Here is a 23027-nt window from a genome sequence, read left to right as displayed (position 1 = left end):
CATAAGCTTTCGTGCTAGTCGATGATGCTAATATTATTGACTGACTTTTATGGTAGTATATAAGGGGTAATGTTACAGAACATCAGCCACTCAAAAATTCACTTAAAATCCTTGGATACGCGTAAAAGCTTTAGCTACTCCAATATACCAGACTAAAACTCATGGAATTTGATAATACAAATAACTTGTAGCAACTACAGATTGAGCATTATAAAATTCCCATGTTTCATGTATTATATTGCGTCTCTTTAATTTTTGTTGTATTGATTTTTTCAAATAAATTATTGAAAAACAAATAGAAGAAATAAGAAAATAACATCCTGCGAATATTGAAATCTTCTGATCGCAAAATCGACCCTTTCGGGGTTACAGCCCTACTGACATGACAAGTTGGATACAAAAAGTACAAAACGTTTATTATTCATCCAGTATCATAGAGTCGTACAAAATGGTCAGTAGTATACTTATACACAGTAAAATTCAGAGATAACAATATCATGATGAGTTATATTGCGTAACTCCCCTCGGGAAAAAAACCCTCAACTTTGGTGTCAATTTTCACCCCCAATTTATAGATAACGCTAAATTTCCATTAGAAAAAAAGTTGAGGATTATTTTCTCCGATGGTCTGTTGCCTTGGGCACAAACGGTAGAGATAAACTACAGATACGTGAAAACTCAAATTTATCATCTGTATCCGTGACCTGAAATCGATAAAATGTGAATGTAAGTAGGCGTAGTATAAGTATGCCTCTAACACAAAGCGTCAATTGTCTATCGAGAGGGGGTTCAGATGGTTCAAGCCTTAAGCTTCAAGCTTTCAGTGCCGTCTGTTGCTCGGCTGCCAAACGTCAGTCTGATGGTGCGAATTACTGGATCGTATTACCATACGCCAGTGAGGACTTCATACGGTTCATCACACGTTCGCTGCGGAAAGTTTCACCGGTTGGTGGTTGCTGCGAATAGTCGTACTCTTGGGCGGCAACGCGTGGCACGTTTCGCGTTGGTTCTCGTTGGCCTTGTTCTCGTTGTTGCTGATTCTGCCGATACTGAATAAAATCAGTTAGTCTGTTGCTCCCCGGTATTGGATACCCGGTTAACCAAGTCGTTTCTTACCTGAGCAAAAACCGGTAGTTTTTCGCTGTCAAAACCGTTCACCGGCTTCTGATTTACGCTCGATATTCCAGAACCAGTTTTGTCCTGTTCGTCGCGCATCGCTGCTCTACCATATCCGTCAGAACTAGAACTGTCTTGGTGCTTGGGATTAAGGGGCAAACTAAATTTGTTATTTTCAACTGATTGCGAAAGGCCCGTTTTCCGGTTGTTGGCGCCTTGGTGGACTGTGTCCGCGATCTCGATCGCGACCGAATTTGGCACAGTCTCTTGATGCCGCGATAGTTGTTCCTGACCATTTTGGCGAAAGCCCGAAATTTCATCGGCGGTTCCCTCTCGGCTTGCGGAGGAAAACGTTTTTTCTTTGGTTGGTTGTCGGACGTGCTGTTCCGCTATTGTGCCGTGTTGAACCGTAGCCTCCATCTTTCTTGGCTGCTGTCGATAGATATTCAATTCCGGTGACAGTTCTAAATGGTTCTGGTACGGTGCGGCGCGTTGAGTCTGAAATTGATGGTGAACAAATTACGCATGCGTTACAAATGCTTGATGAGGAATTATTGAACAGCAAAGCGGCGGAGAATCCAACTTTTGCTTACCGAATGAATGTCTGGTGTTCCCGATACCGGTACTCGATACGCCGGTTCCTCCGATCTTATTACGGGCGTTCCGATTGCAGTCTTGAACATTCGTTCGCGCGCGCCATCAACAGCCGCTGCATAGACCGCCGGTGTCAGTGGTATAATCGTCGGATTGCACTGAATCAAAAACGGCACGTTGTACGAACTTTCGGAAATTTGATTCTTATCTATCGAAGCCACCGATGGAATTCGCGGTTTGCCGTACTGAAGCGACGTGGCGATTCCCCGCTTTGGATATATCAGTTCGAACGGATTCTCCGAGAAAACGTTTGACGGAAGCTCCGCAGAGGAAGACTTCGGGAAGAATTGTGTCTCTTTGGCGGGTCGATCGTATCCGTTCCATTCCCAAAACTTTGACTCGCCCGTTGGGTATAGTTCTGTGAATCTTGAGTATGGCTTTGAATCGTATAAATGGGAAAAAGAGATAGCCTCTAACAGGCTGGAAATAATGGACGCCAGTGGGCAGGTGGGATCAAGGCCGAATAGGGTTTGGGGCGGTTGGAAAGGAGTTGGCGAAGGTATTTCGGGATGTACAGGGAATGATGGAAGAAATTGGAAGAACTGAGGGAATTCCGGAAGAGTTTGAGGCTGGAGTATTTCGATTTCCTGGGGGTGTACTACAGACGATGGTCCGTCCAGAGAGCACTGCTGATTCGGTTTCGTCGGTGCAGGTAGGTAGCCTGGTACGACATCAGGAATTGGTTCGGGATAGTTTTCCACTATTGACGGGACAATTGGCAATGGGCTCGGTATCGGTGGTTTCTCATCGGTTTCCCCGGGCGGATCGCAGACGATTATCGGTGGCTGATCGATTCCTTGTTTGATCTCCACGCAAAAAGTCGTTGTTGTGGAGGATTTTTTTTTTCGGGCCAAGTTCTCCTCACTTTCACTCCGGTATTGCAGATTATCGGATTCGGACTTGAGAGATGGAACGTCACTTTTCGTCACGTCTGCAGCAGCTTGGTCAACGTTCACGGTTTCGTAATTTTTCAAGGCTGGCAATGCACGAGCTACGGCGACCCCTACGCACAAAAGAATCGTGACACTTTTAAGCTCCATCGCTGCTCTGAACAATTGTAAGCACTGCGACTGAGAACCGAAAACCAGCAAGGTTGAAACTAGCTATGCAGCATTCGACTCGGTACCTACGGGCTTATATGACACAGGAACAGCGGTGAGATATACTCGTATGCGTGGATACAACTGCTGACGCTGACCCATGCGCGTTACTTTGCGGCTGACCGAAACTGTTGCAATGCCGAGCGCGCGAAATATTTCTGTGCTGTAAATTCCTTTGTCATTTCTTAAATCGGCGATTTGACACATGTTTATTCGAATCGAATACTTCACCGTATAGTGACGTTATGAAATCATAAAGGGAAATTTGCAGCATATCTCGAAATTGATCGACGATCCGACGTGGATTTTATGAAAAAATGATGTAGGGACTTCTTTTTCTCCAGACTGATAATCGTTAGTTTTGTATAAAATCACGGGAACAGAAATATCGTAGTATAATAGTGACCGACCACGGCAAGCCTGAACACGATCCACAAAAACTGTCCAACACACTGCGAGATTTTGGTAAAAGAGTACCTCGGTCCACTACGATTTCGGATATGCGATACCGAAGTAACTTGGTAGGCGAAAATTGATCTTTCAACTGATGTTACTTGCGGAATAATTCGTACGTCACTTTATAATATTTTCACTTGGTGCGCAAAAACTGATGCGTCAAATAACGTTTTTCAAACCAAGTAACTCGTGTACCGATAACGACATCAGTTCCAAATTCATGTGCACCGAGTAATTTCTGTACCCAAAACTTGGCAGAGCCTTCGACATTTTTCGCGTCGACCGAAGTTTTATTACAAACGCGCTGTTACAAATTACACATGTTAGTCTTAGCTCCGATCGTACCAATGCTCTGTGTACCATATCGTACCGTGGACCTTCGGTGCTGTGTATCGTTTGCGTATCCTCCGTTACAGGCAGGATAATTTCAGCTTGACGGATTTGTTTCGTAACGGCACGAATTACAATTACGGTGTTGCTTGCAATTAATATTCCTTTCACGCGTGAAATATAATGCTGTTATGTTTTCACAAAAATATGAAAATCGTGTTTATATGTCTATGCCCGTGTTAATCGAGTCGTGCTACGATATACATATAATTACTTATAGTATTGAGACTTAATTGGTAGTAGACGTTTCGCCCAATACGAAAGAATACAACACACCTCCATCCGCCCTGGCACAACCGTAGTACCAATATCTGAGATTTTTGTTTAGAGGAAAGAAGAAAATGCACCGCCGGAAACGATGAGAATTCAAATTCACTGGAGATCTTTAATTGATTTATCGCTCGAATTGGGTCGCGGTTCATACGCGAATTAGATATCTCTTCTCATACGGGTTCGGGTAGCGGTTACGGGATGTCAGTAAAGACGTCAGCAGACCTTGGATTTATACTCCTCGTCTGCGGAAGCGGCATCTGCTGACACGCCAGATTTTTAATTCTGCCGGACGGCACACATACGTGCCGTCGAGAAACCAATCCTGGTGAAAATCATTTCTACGATTTTCAACGCATTTTTAGAGAAATTGGAACATTTCGTACAAGTCTGTGAAAAAAATTGTTTTCGTGCAAGATTGTAAATACGCATAGTTTCTCATAAAAACTTGTATATTTTCATTAAATTTTGGTCTTTTTTTTCAGTAAAACATGTACAAACTACTATTTTACATTAACATTTTATAATAAAAATACAACTAATTCCAGACTTTTAATTTGTGAAACATACAGGTATTCCGCGGGCGACGAGATCATATCGAAGAAGTCTCTGATAGCTGTAAAAGAGAGTATAAATTTCCTGAAACAACGTACGTCCTCGGATGTATATAAGTATTCAATACCAAAACCATACATCCGTAGATATCGCGCCTGCGGGCACACCTACGTACACTCATAGATACATGCATAGATACATACGTCGCACGATCCGCATCATCTATACACGTGTCGAGGTGACGATATCGGGAATCTATGAGTAACGAGCGAACGAATTACGATATCTCAAGTTTACTGGAATTATCCGACAGGCTATAATGGTTGTATATTTTTAATCGAATTGCACGTATCGTTCGCCGATAAGATGACGCAAAACACGGCTATTCGGTTGCCCGCGGCCGCGCCATTGTACACGAATGAAAATTATGCATTGCCAAGGCTGCAGGGTCATACAGGATAAAGAATATGTACAAAAGCATGGATAAGTGAACTCTGTTGGAAAGATTTAACGTTCAACTGTGTGATTCGGTTAAATTTATGCTTATGGTAATGATCCGCAGAGTATATAGATCATCACGGACATTCGTGAGAAAGTGTCGTCGCTCACGGGTTTTCTACGATCACCTTGTCACGCAACGCGAATCCTGTCGCGGATGTATTCGAACAGTATCGCCGGAATTCCGTAAAACTCGTCATCCCGAACGCCAGCAGATCGCGCGGTAATCGATCGAATTACAGTCCAGCTCTGCACTGCCATTTTCGAAAATATCGGACATTGCGGTTGACGCGGACTCTCCCTCGTCGTCGGATAGGGATATCTTTTCGGTAATGACAGTGCGGACCTGTAACAATAAGCTTCGACTGCGGTTGCCTGTGATCCGCTGGCGATGAGGCGGCGGGATTCACGGGTCATCCTCCAGTAGGTGTAATGCAATATCGCTGGCGGTAATCGACTTATACGTTACATTCACCGAACTACAAACTGTGCGCAGTTGTTGCGATAGCAATTACTCACGTTCTAACGTACCTGTTCGATTTCCAACAGATTCACGGGAGGAAGGACTTTTTCGGAGAGTCGGCCGCCGTGACGTAAGACGTCGGATCCTGTCGGCGATGACCAGAGGGGAAAAACCGCAGCTAGGAGATATAAACGGAGCAGCACTCGAGTGTGCCGCGGCTCTGCAACTATTTCTGAGTCGTTTGAAAGTGCCCGTTATGCCACGTAACGTGCAGCAATTGATCCTTGGTGAAAATCTGATACTTTTTAAGGAAACTTTGTTTCGTTGAATGTGAAAGAACTTTTCGATGAGAAAAATTAACGCACCATCCGCGAGGACCACCGACGGGCGGCCCCGCGATCGTCCCGTTAATCCCTCTCATCTTATACTTTGTTCATCTCGGCCATTGTGCTTGTATTCATAGTGTTGGACTTGTTGATTCTCGACAACCGCACTCGTATCCCATTTATTTTGACTGCAGCCAGCGGATATTGCAGATCGAGCGTTCGACGTTGCGCGTTCGAACCTGCAATCAAGCTCGACCTTACGCGCGATATATGAGACGTCGAAACACTTTTCACGAATACACGATACGTATGCCGCCTATAATTTTCACGCTCGTTACCGATTGTAGCCGAAAATCCCGGTGTATCGCCACGGACAGTTGCTCGGGATGCATTGGGATTAATTCGACAGGACGTCAACGGACGTCACGGAGAACTTTTGTGCGATCTGCTCGGATTGCTGCGACATTTGACTTTGGCCGCACCGCCCTCGGAATGTTCGGAATTGCGAGGATCGCCGCTTCCAGTCGCTTTGTTGCCGGTTTTCTTCGCGCTCACCGTAATTCCCCCAATCTTACTCAATCCACGCATACGCACGACATACTCGTAAATCATCCTGGTGTTTAAAAATCGACCCACGCGCAATGCTGCGTGATGTGTTGCACCCTGCACGTTTATGTTTACACTCGCGTCGCCGTCCCGTTTAAATATCCTTGTTTTTGGTAAATTTCAGCCAGCCGATCTTGTCAAGTGGCGTCAAGTGGCGGCCCGATTTAGTGAATTAATAAACGAGGCCCCGGCTCGTCTTCGGCTCAATTACAACGAAACCTTACACCCAGCGAGAGATTCGTCCGTAGACCCGACTGAGGTAGGATTATAGTTATATAACGACAAATGACTTGCCGCCGTACGGAACATTGGACGTGAGAATTTTCAATGGATGGACATCCATCGGACTTTTGCGATTATCCTGATACATACCTATATGTGTATGAATGTAGGTAATACCCAAGTGCACGGGTACGTCTGTAAACCTGTCCGTTATAATCAATTGTAGCCAATTAGATGTCCAGGGCATATAATACGTCGACTGTTTCGTATCGGTGCATCCTGCATGGTAGGGCGAAAACGCGAGGTATATAAAGAATGTGCTACCGGCAGGTGGAGGGAAGTCGCATGCGCGGTGAAGTCGATCGGTTATCGGGAAATCGGGATCTATCGCTTTGCTATCCCGTCACAGGACTCGCCGGCGAGCGCAATGTTTGTGAGTATATCGCATTTATGGTACAGCCACGAGTACAAGTTCGGTTGGCGATTGAGCTCCCCTGACTGAGGCTTACTCTGGCTAATCGGTCTACTGCCAATGGTTACGACATCGTGTATGCTACGCGTATACAGGTTGTTTAGTTTTAATCGCCCTAGGCTGATTACACGAAAACTAAGCAGGTACGAAAAAATGCTTCCTACGCAATATCCGCCAGGCTTCGAAGGGGGAAAGAAAAAAAAATCAAGGGTACCTTCACCAGACCTTGGTGGCTCCACTTGCAAAAAATCCGACATCCTCGTATTCTTTCTGCTTTCAAATCCGACATATTTTGTGGGAATTTTTTTTTCGCATCTTGCCATAGTTTCGCAATGATCGGACCAGTGCTTTTTTAGATGAAACACCCTGCAACACCTGCCACGTTCACTATCTGCGGCACACGTTATACGATTTGTCTCGTTATTGCCGGTTTCCATGTACCCTGCAGACCAGATTCCTCGTAAGACGGTAAACGAAATTTATTCGTTCCAAATATCAAGGTTTTCCGTTTTCAAAGCTATCTGATGGGAACGAGTTCAATTGTTTAGCTTCCTCACAACTCTCCAGAATGTCAATTCGTATAAAAGACATTTCTTAGATACTATGTGTTCCCTGTAATGAATATTATAGCTGATTGTTTGAATAATTTACGGACACTCTCCGATATGATTAGGACGTTTGCTGACGAGTCATACCTTGTAATAGAGGTATGTATAATGAATATGCGTGCCACTTGCAAAATTCCACATCGTTGTTCCGTACTCGTTGAATGATTAATTACAATTAGCGACGACGGATTGTGCGAGACGACGATGACAGAGATGTCCGATACGTTGCGAGCGGATTATCGGAAAAAAATCTTTGAAGAAATAAGTTCAGTCCTGTGTTTGAAATAAACAAAATGAATGTGAAGGAAAAAAAAAATCGGAAAAATTTATGAGCATGCAAAATCTATTAGGTATATCGTCGAGTGTCCGATAAAATGCAGGTCAAATTGGCGAAATAACCCGGATCTTGGCACTGCCGTTACACCAACCACCTGCAGCTGGCAGACTTCATCCAGTCATATCGCATTCTGCCACATAACTTTCAATGACCAACGTATACGGATCGTGGGTATGGCGCTTGCTGAATATTCATCCGAAAATAAACGTCATATTTAAAAAGGTCAGACTTTTTTACTCAAGATACACTGTGGGTTATATTTATTTTCTGACAACAGTAAGTTGATAAAAAATTGTGTAATCAATCGTTACGAATGATCCTCTATTTATTTTCATGTCTTTGTTCTTCACTTACATTAGAATTATCTCCGACAAAAATAACAAACTCGCATCGTAAACAATGACGGGATATTTTCAAACTGAATAAGAGAATTGAGAATTCCGAAAATACGCCGTTTTCGATTTCTGATGTCCGTTTCGAAAGAAACTTGACAGACAACGGAAATTTTCACCACTGGCTCAACGTGGGACGATCATTTATTAATTTATTGTTCATTTTCCGATTAGGATCTGAAGAAATTTCTGTCACGACGCTAGCACCCACTAAGGGGGAATTTTTAAAAATTCACCTCCTAAAAGGATGAAAAGGGGCAAGTCGCGTTTTCGCGAATTGCCTTATATCTTTGAGGCCGGATGGGACATCGACTCGGATTTGCTTCTAAAGTTTTTTACCATGACAAACTGTAATATAGGTTCCTCAGTGACAATTCGTAAGGAGCACAACCCTGGACAACGAGGCGCGATGCGAAGGGTGCAGGAGCCAGCCTTTAGTTCATAAATAAATTCAGCAAAATTCTTCGAAAATTATTGAATCAGGGGTGAATATACCTACTCGTTTCTTTGCCTGGTATTGCAGGAGAAAAAAGAGACATAAAAATCGGGAATGGTTTATTTTCGGAATCTTTAATTCTGTGTCTCAATTCAAAAATATCTGCTCGTTGTTTACGATGGGACTTGGAATTATATTTCTCCAACTGTTACAACAACTAATAGTGCAAAAATTAGCCTTGCCTTTTCTTTCACTGGAAGGAGGCATTTTCTGGGTACGAATATTTGTTTTTTTTTTCGGAAAAATGATGACAAATGACCACCAGAACACTCGTCAACGTTAGTGCAAGTCACTGCCGATAGGGATAAATTTGGCCACTCATACTCGCGCTCGGTCTCTGTATAACAGCAATATCGATTTTGGGAAATAATTGACACAAAATTCAGCCACTTATAGAACATATGTCCAGACATGACAATACTTTTTACCATGTGAATTTAGAAATACCTTATGAGGCTCAAGTTTGTAACTTTAAGCTAACGAAATACAGAGTAATGCATTACTGTGCAACTTTAGAATGACTTTCAACGAGTTGGCTTTTGTAAATATGAGTAAGTTTTGTTTATTACGGTTTACCAAATTTCGGACAATTCTAAAGGTGTGAACAACGATTTTTTTCCTAAAGCTGCGTCGTTACAGTAACGTTACTAACTTGAACCTCGTAATTTCTGGAGGTAGCCCGACATTTATACCTATATCATTGAAACTATGCAAGACACGAAACCAAAGTAAGTGGTGGAAGCCTCTAATCACCCTGAGGATACTTACATATGAAATTGTTAGGAATTGTTATATATATTTTTCTTCTTACAACATATTTATTTTCTATGCAACTTAATTATCGATTTAATCGTTTTTGGCCTCAACAAAGATAGATTATAAATTGACACACTCCTTGAAAGAATACTTATCTACACTTCGCGAATAAACTTGGATTCTATATTATGGAAATTAAACAGATATCTCATATGTTTTCGTTAAGGGCAGTTACAATTGCACACTTTTTTTTTTTATCATCTATTGCGAAATAACCAACATTACTATATGCATATCGAATAAAGAAACAATTTTATACATCGCGAAGTATTGTCCAAGTTGATCCGCATCTTTATCTTTGTATGATATGATGCTCATATCATGCATGTATGATATTGTAGATTGTACATACGTGCCCATGCCATGGGTCATTGACTAAAGATTGCTAAAGACAGCCAGCCATGAGTATTCTTTTGAAGCAAGCAAAAGCGCACGAGTGCCGCAGGGGTAATGGCGGTGTCTTACGTTCGCTGATTCATTTTATGGGACTTACAATGCTAACGGAGTCGGTGAGGGTAGGAAATTTCTATATTAAAGCTCCCCTGACTATCCCTCGCCCAATCGGAACGGGCTGCAAAATTCGTCATTCAGATAGCTGCCTTTAGCAATCTTCAGTCAACGCATGGGTATACATAGGTCCTCTTGCGAATGCATCAAGTCTAGGACAAATTTTCGCAGATGTTTTACAATAATCTGGACGTACGCATGCGTGGCGATGTAAGATAGATGGATGGAAAGATACCAATTGACTCGCTTGGGAGCTATGTATCTTTTTCGAACCACGTCACTTGTATGGAAGGGAATCGCCAGCGAGCGTCACAGTATTAGCATATTTCCATTCTTATCCGCAAATATACACTCGTCTTTTAAAACACTTGTATCTACAAAATATTTTTCGATTACAAGCATACGCGGTAAAATGTTTTTTGCATACAAAAATAAAGGGGGACTATAATTACACAGCATAGAAAATTTGGAAAGAATAAATTCCCATACATTTTGCAATATGCTGTGAAATTCGGCTCGACCTAAACTGTCGGAATCAGTCACAAGAATACAAATCTTCTTCTCATATACATTCTTTGATACTTCATTAAAATGGATAATGGTTCACATAGCAATAACAACCTAAATCAGTATTCCGGACGACACTTCCGTTTCGGTATCGACCTATGCAGGTGTACATAATGGAAGAAATTAGAAACAAAATAAATTTGTTTTCAACCTTCCATCTTCTAAAACCGTAGTTTGACATAGAAAAGTTATTCTCTTTGATACGGAGCCCTGTACATTGAGATAAAGAGGTACTGCATTGCGTTTGAATATTCCCCAATTAATTAACAGAGGAACAATTAACTATTTTCTAATCAAATATGAACAACTTTAGTTCCAAGCAATAAATTATGCTCCCTCGAAATTCATTAGTAGAACGGGTATACTATGCATATTTAACCGCCTTGTGTTTCTAAAGAAATCGCTCCGGACAGCCGCTCAGGTGCGTCAGCGCACAAGGTTCGGTTCACGCGAGAATAATTTTTCATGCCAAAGTATGGTTTAGAAAAACGACACATGAAATAAAAAAAAAAAAAAGGGTAAAATATCACTGCCGATACGCCAGTCAGTTGTACCAGCAGTACAGATCGCATACTGATCTGCTTTTAGACTTAATATGTGGTAAATGAAACAGGTCCCTGGTCTACAAGGGGTGTGCACAAAAAGAGCTGGTACATTATAATACGCCACACACAGTGGATAGGAAGTTTAAAAATAAATAAGGTTGTCGAGTGATTGGCTAAATGATGTTAGAGCTTGGCACGGGGAACTTTGAGAGGATTCTCCGAGGCGGTTAGCATCTCCTTCCACCACTTGGCCCTCTCCATACCACTTGGATTACACCTAAACGAGGTTTCGAGATGTTCGTATACCTGAAATTAAATAATTGTCAGTACAGTTTGACAAGTATTGGACTTAGTCATATATGTCGGATACATATCAACAGTTACATAATGCATTTCATAACTAACCAGGAATTATTGCATTAAATTCATGTTACAGGGTTGCCACAAATTTTGGATTGTAAATTTCCCGGACTTTTCCTGATTTCAGGACGAAAATTGTAATTTTCCAGATACCTTGTGTCTCTCAACATTAAAATAACGGACTTGAAAATTTAACCAATCATTACAAATTATATTTAATTAATTTTGATGCGTTAATACTTTGCTTGTATTTCAATTCTTCATTCGATACCGAATCATCATCCATACACGGGTGAAGTCAGTTTTTCGGGAAATTTGAAAAATATCTGACTATTCGTGATTTTTAACGTTTCTAAGTAACGGCAACCCTGCACTTCAAGTATTTTGTACGTAAAAGGCGGGCTAACAAAACCGGACCAATTTAAAACCTGAATAAAACCCGAACGCGTCGACCGATATTTTCCCTCGAAATAAGAAGTATAAACTTTTCGTTTCCCCGTTTGATGATCCAAATTTCTATTCCATGCTGAGATACATGCTCATGAAAAACGGGTTTCGAAAAATTCGTTGGAAGGATTAAAAAATAAATGAATATTAAAGAATGTTGAACTTAATTTCCATCTTGCACTGTGATTTGAACACTAATTTATATTGGCTCAATTAATGACTGAAAGCTTGCAGCAATGTGTTTTTCTCTTATTCTTCTTGTGTTTCATATATAAAAATTTTCTACTAATTCATGTGATCAACGTAATGAAAGAAAAAGCAAATGAGGAATAGAATTTAGTCACAGAGGTTCGAGGTATCCACCATTCACGGCTACTGTTGTCAGTACTCTCCTTCGCCGGGATGCAATAGTTTCTGCACTATAGAGTAAGAGCAGGCTATGTGACTTCAAGTTCCACTTATAAGTGAATAATCTCCCCTATGACTTAGATTCCGATGCTCTAGATAATTCGCCAATATTAAATAAGACAGCCTTAACGCCATCTCACAAATTGTTACAAGTATGTTTTTTCTGCGTGGTGAGTGATCGTTCCTGATCAAATTCTGATTGAATTCCGATCAAGTGTTGGCCGAATCAGTTTCGGTCACGTTCTCGACATTATTTACAGCCGACTTTTTCGATAGTGGACTTTCCTGTTGATATTCCTAAAACAAAATTTTTAACGTCAGAGTGCGCGTTTTGACTCTAATATTACAAGGAACGTTTTATGACACGTGGAAAGAATCTGGAAGAATTATTGAAATACCAGAGTTGAAAGTCGAATCACAATTAAAGATAGAAATTAAGTTGAACATTGTTTAATATTAATTTATTTCACTTTCCCAACGACTTTGTCAAAATCCGTTTTTCAAAAGCATGTATCTCAGCAAGGAATAGATATTTTGCAGATTTACAAACGTGAAACAAAAGGCTCATTCCTGCAGTTTCGAGCAAACAAGGTTTTTGAAAATTGGTCGGCGTGTTCGGGCTTTTGTTTTCGTTTTAAATTGGTACAGTTTTTTTCTCTCCCACAGTGTATTTACGAATGGCTCAATTATTTTCTTTATTCCTGACTTCACCATAATGGCCATTTTATCGACCTGAAAAATGGGCACAAGTATCATATGATTCTGTCTTATACTTTTCCGACGCATTCGCGGTATTCAGTGTTTTTCTGGTTTTTTCCGTCTTTTTTTTTTAAATTTAGAACTACTTCTCTTTATATTAATATAAATGGTCTATAAATTTTAGTTTTCAGACTTATAAAATGATCGCACTTGAACATAAAAAAAAAATATTCACTCAAGTCAGGAATAAAGCTCTATTCGCAACATGGAAATAAAGCCTAATACATATTCCCTTGTTCTACAATGTACTATTTTTCAAGGGGAGTCGGACAAAAAATAAGGTTTTCAGAACGGACGCGAATTTGTTCGGTCTTTAGCCCAGTTGGATCGAAGTTTGAAGTAAATTTTTTTCGCTGTAGCTCAAATGGTTGTTTAACTCACAAACATCGAATTTTCCAGTTTAACCGGCGCATTGTTCTCTTTCTATATCTCCAACTCCTGTTCCGCAGTAGCTAACCAACTCTTTTTCTACTTTGATCTACGGTTCAACCAGGCTTCAGATTTACAAAATTTTAATTCAAACCGAAAACTTTTTTTTTGGTCACGTTGCTTGGGAAATGATTTTTCATATATTGATATACTTTTCCATCGGCTCGACCCAGGACAGAATTCAAAACGAAGTCAGGAGGTGCTAATGAGTCTGCGATGCCTAGAGCTTCCGGTTTCAGCTGTTCGCATAATATAAGGATCGACTCCCGCAGTAAATCTGCCATTCGAGGCCCCTCACAGTATCCACCTATTATGGTGCGTGCACGGATGAAAAGTTGAATTCTTAATTAACACACAAACTTGATATACATCATAATAAGATAAGATGTTTATTGACATGCAACTGGGATATGGTTTGTCAAACTAATACTTTTAAATAAATTACCTTGGTAGAGGGTAGCCAGATGCTTCTCAAGACAGGACAGCGTGTAGAGAAGAAGTACCTTATCTAATACCAGTTCCAAGGTACGTGTGTCTGATCTCGTTGGAATCAATCGTTTCAGCCTGACGATACAGTACTTTTGCACTATCATCTGTAGTAAAAATATATTTTAGTATACATGTATTGGATTTTAGTCACATATTTTTGATCAGTGACTCAACCGATCTTTGCGTGTTGCTATCTGCAATGGGCATGGAAAAATACCTCTCCGTAAACTTTTGAAAGATTTGCTGCACGGTAGACCTGTGCCTTGTTACGTGCGGTGAAGTTATCTAGCCCACCATGAATACCTTGATCAATTTGACGTTGCGTTTGTACGACGAGCCAACACAGCAGCCACTCGTTTGTTTCCCTTACAACTGTGTGAAGAAAGTTTAGTTTGTTTGATTGCATGAAGGCTAACATTTTACTTGATGAGCTGATGGTACAAAGGGCGTAGAATCTCGTTCTGCCGTTATACATACAATTATTAGACATCACATCGGCGACGCTGTTTCCCTGGAACTTCCTTTTCAATATGACTGGCCCGCTAGCAAGGAAATCTACTGATCCGAGAGGGCTTGATAACGGAGCCCCAGCTTGCACCTCCGCCCATTGACGTAACAGCCAGTTACTCGTCTGCTGAGGCAGGACATTGTTGTCACCCTCATAGGTGACGGTGGGCTCGTGATTTACACCGAGTTCACCCAGGTTAGCAGCTGCAGAGAATTTTTTTAGAAATCGACTATCAATCAATGATCGAATTTCACGGCAATTATCGTACCTTTGAGGTAACCGTGACCACCGCAAGCTTCTCTGCACTCTCGTATTGCGTCCCGACAAGTCCAGGTGATCAGTGGCTTTATCGCTGATATAATTGAGTGGATTTCTGATACAATCTGACTCTAGAAATAATCCAAAGAATGTATATTTGTAACAAGTCAAGTGCTTTGTTTCGCTGATTGGCGAAAATTTTTACTTGTATGCTATCCCTACGCTCCTGTAAACCTGTATAAACCGAGTTTGAATGCGATACTTACAAGATCTGGTATGTTTTCACCCTCCATGGATTTTTGTACATTTTCCAAGTAAACTCCAGTAAATTCAGACATAAAGGTCCTGAAAACTATCGCCGCAGACAAGTAGGGAAACAACCGCCATCGCTGTAATCAATGGTTATCTGCATTACCCAGATGTACACCCGTGCTATCATATGCATACACACCGTACCGTATCTGGTGGGAGCTAATAAGTTTAATGCGGACAAAATGTCAAAGACAAAAATAAAATTACTAGCTGGATAAACAAAAGTATCAAGTCCAAAGTATCAATTTTTCAAGTGTCATGTGGCGAAGCCTCTGATAACTGAAAGTCTTAAAAAATTGAAAACGTCGGTGGCGCACCTCTGCTGAATCCTGAATTTTTTACCAGAAAACTTACATGAAGCTCGTACTCGATCAAAGGATTTTCCCCCTTTCCATTGGACGTTGATTGACCGAACTGTTTCCTAACCGCAGCGTACCTCACCGCTATTACTACCGCGGCTCCGATTGTGTTTGTGCTTTCTTGGCAAATACCTATCCGGCCGGCAGAGAGATTTTCAAGTGCCGCACCTGAAGTGATAGCGACAATAATTGACAAACGCATTCATCAAATCTATATCTATGTACATGTCGAATAGTGTTGAATAGATAAAATTATTACCAAGAATTTTTTGAGGATCTGAAAAGGAACTTTCGTATTCGCCGTCCGGAGAAACATCTCCCGTTCGATTCAGCAGACTCTCCCTCGGTATTCGGTAATTGTTGAACAATAGGAAACTGGGGACAGCGAAGGCATCGGATAGTTCTCGAGCTTAGGAGCACGATCATTTAATGTACGAATAGCTAGGCCACACAAATCGCATGCAGCATAACGAAATCTCATGAGAAACGGAATTGTTACCCACCCGTTATCAATACCGTTGAGACCCATTTTTTCTCCCATATCCCCTACTGTGATGCCCGGATACGGAAGGTAGGTTTTCGGATCTCTAATCGGGACTATGAAAGCGTGCAATCCATGGCATTCTTTCAATGTAATCAACTGAGCGAAGACTATCGCTACTAGGCATGTTTTCCCTGAAATACAGATTTGATTCGTATAAATATATACGTTTGATAATCACTTATTACATGGGTGTGCACAGTTTTAGGCAGTCCATGGGAAAGGCTGTAGAACCTTGGTGAGAATCAAGACCAGATCTGCTCACCGTTTATTTTTCATCACCTTCAGATCAAGGTTTGATCCGTAACCAAACTATATTCATTGTACCGCATGAACTGACATGTATTGTTCGGTAGGCACAAATTTTACCCAATGTGTGTATTTGGCATTTCCTGCAAAGAAGTTAGATGTTCGGAAGAATTCTGAACAAAGATACTCTTTTGGCAAGGAGAAAACTAATCTGAGCTGCGCTGTAAGACTGCGTACATTATTTTTTATACCAATGTCGACAGAATAATGCTCTGATGCTCAGTAAATACGATTGCCGATCAAGATCTAAACAACTAACAGTGAAATCGGTTCAATGTAGTCACAAATGGAGCTGTGACAAAATACAGCACATCTACGATGCCTTTCAATGTCACCTAAGTTTCCGATCCAGCACTTTGCAGCCTGAAAGTCGGGGGTGTGTAGTACGAATTGTTGGGTTTTTGGATCATACGTTGCCGTGGTTCTCATCATTTTCGTATTGCTACCATGGGCGACTTCCGTCAATGCAAAACAGCCTAGCATCTGAAAGTTGAAGAGGGCTCAATACAATTGACATACAGGCAGCAATAGGGGTGAATCACATCTCTGCTTCTTTCCAATGTATTTACTGTCAGGTGTAGGTATAAACGTTTATTCATCTACAATAGAGGTTTCGAAGTGGCAACTGACTTGAACGCATCGCTGCAATACAACTGAATGGTCGTGGAGAGTTTACCTGCTTGTTCCAAACTGCATGAAACATAGGCAGGTGACGATCAGTGCCCAGACTAAGCAGCGTATTGCCAAATAAGTAAACTCCAATGGCAATCTTCACAGACAACGACGGGCTGACTATGGCTGTTGCTTCGTTCAACGTCATCAGGTAACCTGTCTAGAAGAACAATGGTATCGTTTGAAAGCTCTCAACACCCAGCAGCTTCGAAATTTTATGCAATACACGATTAGCAAATTACTTTTGCGAATGGCGATTGTACTGTGATTCACACAGATCTACCTATATTGGTACAATATGCAGTGATGTAGAAATTTTGCAGGTTTCGTGGTCTCAAGAGGATACATACGCTTGAAAAGAAAGAAAGAATTTCTTGGAACTGGTATCAGTTGCTGAAGTTATACAAGGCCTGCCAGCTCTGGTTTAATTTCATTGTCGCTGGTGGGTCAGAAACCTAAAAATTATCTGCTAGACCGGTTATATTGCAGTTGATGATGGATTAAAAATGTCACGCCCTTGAACCACCTAAATCTGCTAACTCTGAGTGGATAAAATTTTATAAAGCTGGCTGTCATAACTCAATAGTTCAATAACTTGATTTCTTCAAAGCAAATTACTGGCATTCCTAAGCATAATTTGGCAAAACTTGAGATTTGTCTGACTTCAGTTACCGTACCAACAGCTAGTTTGTGTAAGAGTGCTTGACCTGAGGTACAAATCGCATTGTTTATTATAACTTTATGAAACTCCATGTTGGTATTCTACAGTGACGTGATTTTGGCACAAACCAATAATAATTGAACTATGCAGATCTTAGATTCCTGAAAAAAATTGGCAATTTTTGTAATAAGTAAATGTGTTTTGCACTCGAAACGTATAAAACGCATGACATTTAGATGTCTTATCGGTTTGCACCAAAATTACATAAGTGTACAAAATTTACATGAAATTTCAAAAAGTTATTATAATCGATGTGGTCTATACCATTTGACTGTGTATGGTAGTTAAGTCATGACGACCAATTTCACTTCTTTTGTCTATAATTGTGAAAGACCAAGTAGCACGAACCGCAAATTTTGCTTGATTATAGTTAAATCCGTAAGTAGTGCTATGTCGATGAAATATTCCATTAGGAACGACGAACCTTTATTAAAAATCGTTTTTTCAGGCGTGTATACCCCCAATATGATTCTATCCCAGGTCCAAGCTATGCTCGTATTACCAGGTATCGAAGCCGTACTGTTAGAATGCGTGCATTACAATGATGCGGAATAGGGTAGGGTATGTGCTCAGTTAAACTTAACACAAGCGCCATGAGGTGTTGTTGCAGTTTCACACTTCAATGTACTAGAAACCCGCGGAAATTGTGCCCGTACACGGGGGTAAGACGAAACTGGTTCAAGCGAAAGATATCTAGAATGCTCTGAGAAGGACTTGGAAGCGAAAGGACTCGAATCCTATGAGAAATTCATCGAGTCACTACACACGCATACCTTGTGATACGAGAACACTAGAACAATAAGAATACCTCGTACCTTTGCCTTGTAGTTGAATTGATTTATGTTAGGTGGCAAGAGATGAAGATGGTTGAGGCGAGCCAATTGTCTGGCAACTTGTCTTTTCTGTTCATTTGCACTAGGCGTTATATCCTGATGCGGGTGAAATTCAGGGTCTGCTTCCATCGCTTTCCACAATTTCATCTGCGAGATTGACAGACTTGTTAATTATCTCAAGAGTTTCATATTTTAATACATCCTGTGTATAGTAGGTACGTTATGATGAGGCTGAAGTTAGTAACGTTAATCTAACGAAAGCTAAAATAAAACTTACTATTTCACAGCATTAGAATAACTGGAGGAGTTGAACTCATAAAATCTGAATTTCTTAATGCCGTATTCTGGTTTACTGAATTTTATATTATCCTGAAGTTGTGAAATAACGAGTTTTTCTATAAAATGCATCGATAAAGTAACATAGCAAACTTCAACCTGATAGATTGTGGAGAAAATCAAAGATACACTATTATAACTACCCCTGATTTTAACAGAATTAGTACGTCTCATTACGTAAGGGCTGAAAATATAGAAATAGAATTGAGTTCACCTTCAGTCTTAGAACATCCGGATCTTCCATTACTAGGCGAAGTTGCTTCCAACAAAAAGATGCCGAAGCCCTGTACTCGGCCAAAGCACCGGTACTGGGTACATCTTCAATCCAGTCAAGGTCATTCTTGAAAATATGTCCTGATACCGTTGCTTGAGTTGGAGACATCGTCAGAGCGTATCTTTGGTAGGAATTTCCTGTTGAACAGGTACAAACACGATATACGTATGTACCTATGTATCTTACAAGTCATGCGATTGAAGATACAGGTATGTTCCATGTAAAGATGTCTCAGAATACAATAAAATTGATTCCGGTACAGGTGACACACTTACTAGCTTCTCTTTTTTCATGCAAGATAAAACTACCTAAATAAACGTACGTAAGTAAATGATCATGGCCATGGTGTGCGACCAGCTGTTGAATTAGATTGGGCAACGGGATTATCACACACTACTATATTACCGTGAACTAAATCTGATGGAAAAATATTATTATTCAGCCAATTTTGTTATCAGAAATTACTCCTGGCACATTCTGCATCAGGAGTGGGACAAAATTTTTCCGTGAAATGTAGAGATAATAACAATGTCAAATACTACTCATTGTGCAGTAATCACTTGGTTACGAAACGAATCATATGATTAATTTGCTGCACTATGTTGTCTCTTAGTCAATTAAAATGTTATTAACAGTCCAAAGGATTAAGTAAGACGCCGGTATCGCTTAATTGGTTCGCCAATGTTATAAATGTAAAAATTTATTATTTCGACATTACTTATGACTTAGGCTTTATAATAAAGATGAGTGGAACATACCACTTAGCGCCGACCAAACGAAAATATATTATGAAAAGTGTGTATACATGGAAAATGTGGAAATGTCGATTTTAGGCCTTCAGTGACTGCCTTAGATACACTCATGTATTCAAAACGTGCGATCAAGACAGCCTATGTACAGTTCTGCACATCATCATATTTCCGTGGTTTATTTACACATTAGTACGGAAAATAACATTGACACAAGTATTATGGCAAAGTCTTTGGAAAGTAATATCCACACGATACCATGGTGTTTCATATCAGAAATTAAAGGTTTCACGTACAGTGGCCCTATTGTCTGATACGATATCTCTCTCTTATACTTGTTACGATAGATACGAATTCACAATTGGCCAAACATACGTGATAACGTGGTGGCTCATTCATGCGTATACGACTGATTACCGACAACGATTACATCCACTTTGCCCGTAATTGCGTTCAACAGCGATCTGTACATGTTCAGGTTAAGACACACGTGATTACAAGAACATTTCTATCTATCATTATTGAATCGATACGAGCATGTAATTTAATGTTATCAAGGGTGAGCGCGGCACATGTCTGGACATATAATTATACTCATATATACAGGGATACAAGGGCATATGAGTATAATGGAACGAAGCTTCTTGATAACGAACATCTTTGAGGGCGGAAATAATATCCGTTACTGAGAAGAGTGTATTATTCCGAAAATTTTTACTATCCCATTTCCATTTTACAAGGGATGATATAGGATCGTGATATTCAGAAAATATTGATTAAGAACCAGGAGGAAAAAAAAAAACCAGGTCTGATTCGTTTATATTTTTACCTAAACAATTCGACATTGAATAAAAAAAAATGTTCTCATTCATTAGAATTTCTTTGTATTTACTCATGGAGGTACGTGTCCCCATTGATGTAGCAGCACGAAACTTTACATAGAGTTTTTGTTTATGATGTGAAACACGTCTCGGGTGTGTAGCAATGACTATTTTTCGATTACCCCCAAATAAGGACTACCCTGGTATACATATTGCAGTTGAGCAAAATAAAGCAATGAAAAACAGGCACCTAGTCCATGAATAGCAGTTGAAACTTGTTATTTGTGCAACATAAGGTTAACCCTTTCAGTCACTCGGTTTTTTTTTTTTTTCGCACAGAAGTGCAATTGTACGTTTCCTATGCATATTACGATGCTGAATGCGAATCTGATGTCGAAAATTTAATAAAATTAAAAACCTACCCCTGAAATGGGGTGAAACGGGGCCGAATCATCAACATTGTTTTAGAGAGTGTTCTTGAATGAGATTTATATGAACATTTATTTTGAGATAGTACAATGTCAGGCCGGGAATATGTGCAACCCCCAATACTATTTATATGCACCCCTAAGGAGGGTAAAAACTACCCCTATGCGTTGAATTTTGTAAATCTAATTGCCACTCTGAGATCTCTGTTTGTTTACCAAGGAATTCCAAGCTTGTTTAGTACATGTTTATTATCAAATTTCTCCGCTAATGAATTACATTAACGAAAACAAGTTTTGCATTTGTTCATTTATAACAATTACAAACAATTATGGATTTGCAAATAATCCTAATCATTTCAAAGTTTAATTATGTTTCCGTGACTGAAAGGGTTAAAACATTCGATCCTCCAGTCCACGAATGATATATTTGACGTGTATTACTTTTCAGATTCAGCCTATGCACGATTCTTAATCACTGTATAGAGGACAATCGCGATAATGAACGGAATATCAAGCAGGCCCACCACGTGCATTACTACTATCTCTCCCAGTCGCTGTAATTGGCGCGATACACCCACAAGGAGGTTACATTGGCCTGTATAAAATACCTGTGGAAATTTCACACGCGGATTATCACTCTTTAAGTATGACCCACCCACAAACGCTTGCGCACAGTACGTCCTACCCATTTAATTTCCATCGCACCAAGTCGCCCTAGGCATCGGCTGATTGAGTTTAATTGAAAAATTAACAAACGTAAACAGCGCAGCGTGACAGCCTACAATCACGATACTAGCCACAAGTCCTCAGCACGTCGCACTAATGCAGAATCGCTTCTTTTTTTTTTTTTGCATCTGCTGTCGATTTCTTCCCGAACGGTTGTATACATATACCTATGTAGATTCATTCAAACACCGCGTAACCGTTCTTTGGCACTATTCGTCCTATCAATGTTATACAGCGATGTATTTATCCGGGACAATCATTACCTCTTTAAGTCTATCAGCAGAGACGAATATTTCCGGTCGAGTTCGGGTATGCGACTAAATTTCGTGCGGCATACGGAGTTCCAAAAGCCGGCCGGCCGGCCGCCGGCACCGCCCACTGAATCTTGGGATGTGGATTGTGGTTGCGTGCGGCGAATCGTACTACCTTAGCTGTGAACTATATCGACAGCAGCTGATTAACCGTTTGTCAGTAACGGAACTTTCACTTGTCCACTTGTTCGCGTGCGTGATTTGAAATTATACTTACGTATTCGATGTATGGCGAAGCTGGAATTCTTTCTTAGGTGCTGCCAGGACTGAACTCTACACGGTGCCAAGTGCCAGTTGCCACAGCTTATCTCGTTGCACACACGCGATAAACATGGTGCTGCTGTAAAGTAACCTAGGACCTCTGCCAAGAACACTTATCCTTGTTTATTTTGTCCTACATAACAATCTTCATTTATTAAGGAATGGAGTGAATTTTTGTCAACTTGTCAAGTCTTTGACATGGAGCGATCCACTGTTGCAAAAGTTCACCATCACTATTTCTATTGAAAGTAGACAGTTTTTTCATCATTTGGTCTATTTGAAATAAAACTTGGAACCAAACAGTACCACAGCATATTTGA

At 40.5% G+C, this 23027-nt stretch overlaps 3 protein-coding genes across 12 annotated transcripts; 1 reads left to right on the top strand and 2 right to left on the bottom strand.

Annotated features, from left to right (window-relative positions):
• Positions 1-260: 260 nt before the first annotated feature.
• On the bottom strand, positions 261-4138 carry LOC107220713. The gene is made up of 5 exons (XM_015659404.2): positions 4132-4138; positions 3993-4091; positions 1710-2773; positions 1117-1614; positions 261-1049 (listed from the first exon to the last, which is right to left on the bottom strand). Exons 1-5 carry the CDS (start codon positions 4136-4138, stop codon positions 870-872), a joined length of 1848 nt encoding a protein of 615 aa, XP_015514890.2. The 3' UTR covers positions 261-869.
• Positions 4139-4187: 49 nt separating this feature from the next.
• On the top strand, positions 4188-7154 carry LOC124294523. The gene is made up of 6 exons (XM_046740027.1): positions 4188-4201; positions 4559-4635; positions 5589-5789; positions 6176-6384; positions 6559-6693; positions 6987-7154. Exons 1-6 carry the CDS (start codon positions 4188-4190, stop codon positions 7152-7154), a joined length of 804 nt encoding a protein of 267 aa, XP_046595983.1.
• Positions 7155-8350: 1196 nt separating this feature from the next.
• Positions 8351-22775, bottom strand: LOC107220743 (peroxisomal acyl-coenzyme A oxidase 3). 10 transcript variants are annotated; one of them, XR_006904597.1, is made up of 16 exons: positions 21053-21328; positions 19352-19548; positions 18784-18948; positions 17252-17407; positions 16911-17058; positions 16229-16400; positions 15985-16100; positions 15721-15893; positions 15321-15443; positions 15065-15185; positions 14766-14999; positions 14506-14660; positions 14245-14392; positions 13952-14106; positions 12567-12908; positions 11569-11702 (listed from the first exon to the last, which is right to left on the bottom strand). XR_006904597.1 is itself a non-coding variant. In XM_046741010.1 (15 exons), the coding sequence occupies exons 2-15, from the start codon at positions 19517-19519 to the stop codon at positions 11580-11582; spliced, it is 2157 nt and encodes a 718-aa protein (XP_046596966.1). In that variant the 5' UTR covers positions 19520-19548; positions 22664-22775; the 3' UTR covers positions 8351-11579. The 10 variants fall into 10 exon arrangements, 9 of the variants coding, with proteins under 9 accessions (XP_046596966.1, XP_015514942.1, XP_046596965.1 ...); XM_046741010.1 differs by lacking the exons at positions 12567-12908; positions 21053-21328 and adding an exon at positions 22664-22775 and having other exon boundaries at positions 8351-11702; XM_015659456.2 differs by lacking the exons at positions 12567-12908; positions 21053-21328 and adding an exon at positions 22399-22556 and having other exon boundaries at positions 8351-11702.
• Positions 22776-23027: the final 252 nt, after the last annotated feature.

The sequence above is a fragment of the Neodiprion lecontei genome, chromosome 5 (genome assembly GCF_021901455.1).
Source record: "Neodiprion lecontei isolate iyNeoLeco1 chromosome 5, iyNeoLeco1.1, whole genome shotgun sequence".
NCBI lineage: Eukaryota > Metazoa > Arthropoda > Insecta > Hymenoptera > Diprionidae > Neodiprion > Neodiprion lecontei.
Note: the sequence above shows the minus strand (reverse complement) of the source record. Positions and strands in the feature narration are given on the sequence as shown.

Bases quoted from the DNA above. Each gene is read 5' to 3' on its own strand.
- LOC107220713 (XM_015659404.2), bottom strand. The intron at 2,774-3,992 runs GTGTGTTGTATT...TTTTGTGCGTAG, and splicing joins TTGTGCCAGGGCGGATGGAG to GGGTCGCCGTAGCTCGTGCA. The intron at 1,615-1,709 runs GTAAGCAAAAGT...CATCAATTTCAG, and splicing joins GAACACCAGACATTCATTCG to ACTCAACGCGCCGCACCGTA.
- LOC124294523 (XM_046740027.1), top strand. The intron at 6,385-6,558 runs GTAATTCCCCCA...GGTAAATTTCAG, and splicing joins CGGTTTTCTTCGCGCTCACC to CCAGCCGATCTTGTCAAGTG. The intron at 6,694-6,986 runs GTAGGATTATAG...TGCTACCGGCAG, and splicing joins CGTCCGTAGACCCGACTGAG to GTGGAGGGAAGTCGCATGCG.
- LOC107220743 (XM_046741007.1), bottom strand. From the start codon at position 21,074: ATGGGGACACGTACCTCCATGA. The intron at 14,107-14,244 runs GTAATTTATTTA...GCACCATAATAG, and splicing joins TCTGGCTACCCTCTACCAAG to GTGGATACTGTGAGGGGCCT. The intron at 11,703-13,951 runs GTATATCAATAT...ATTTAATTTCAG, and splicing joins TGGGTCGAGCCGATGGAAAA to GTATACGAACATCTCGAAAC.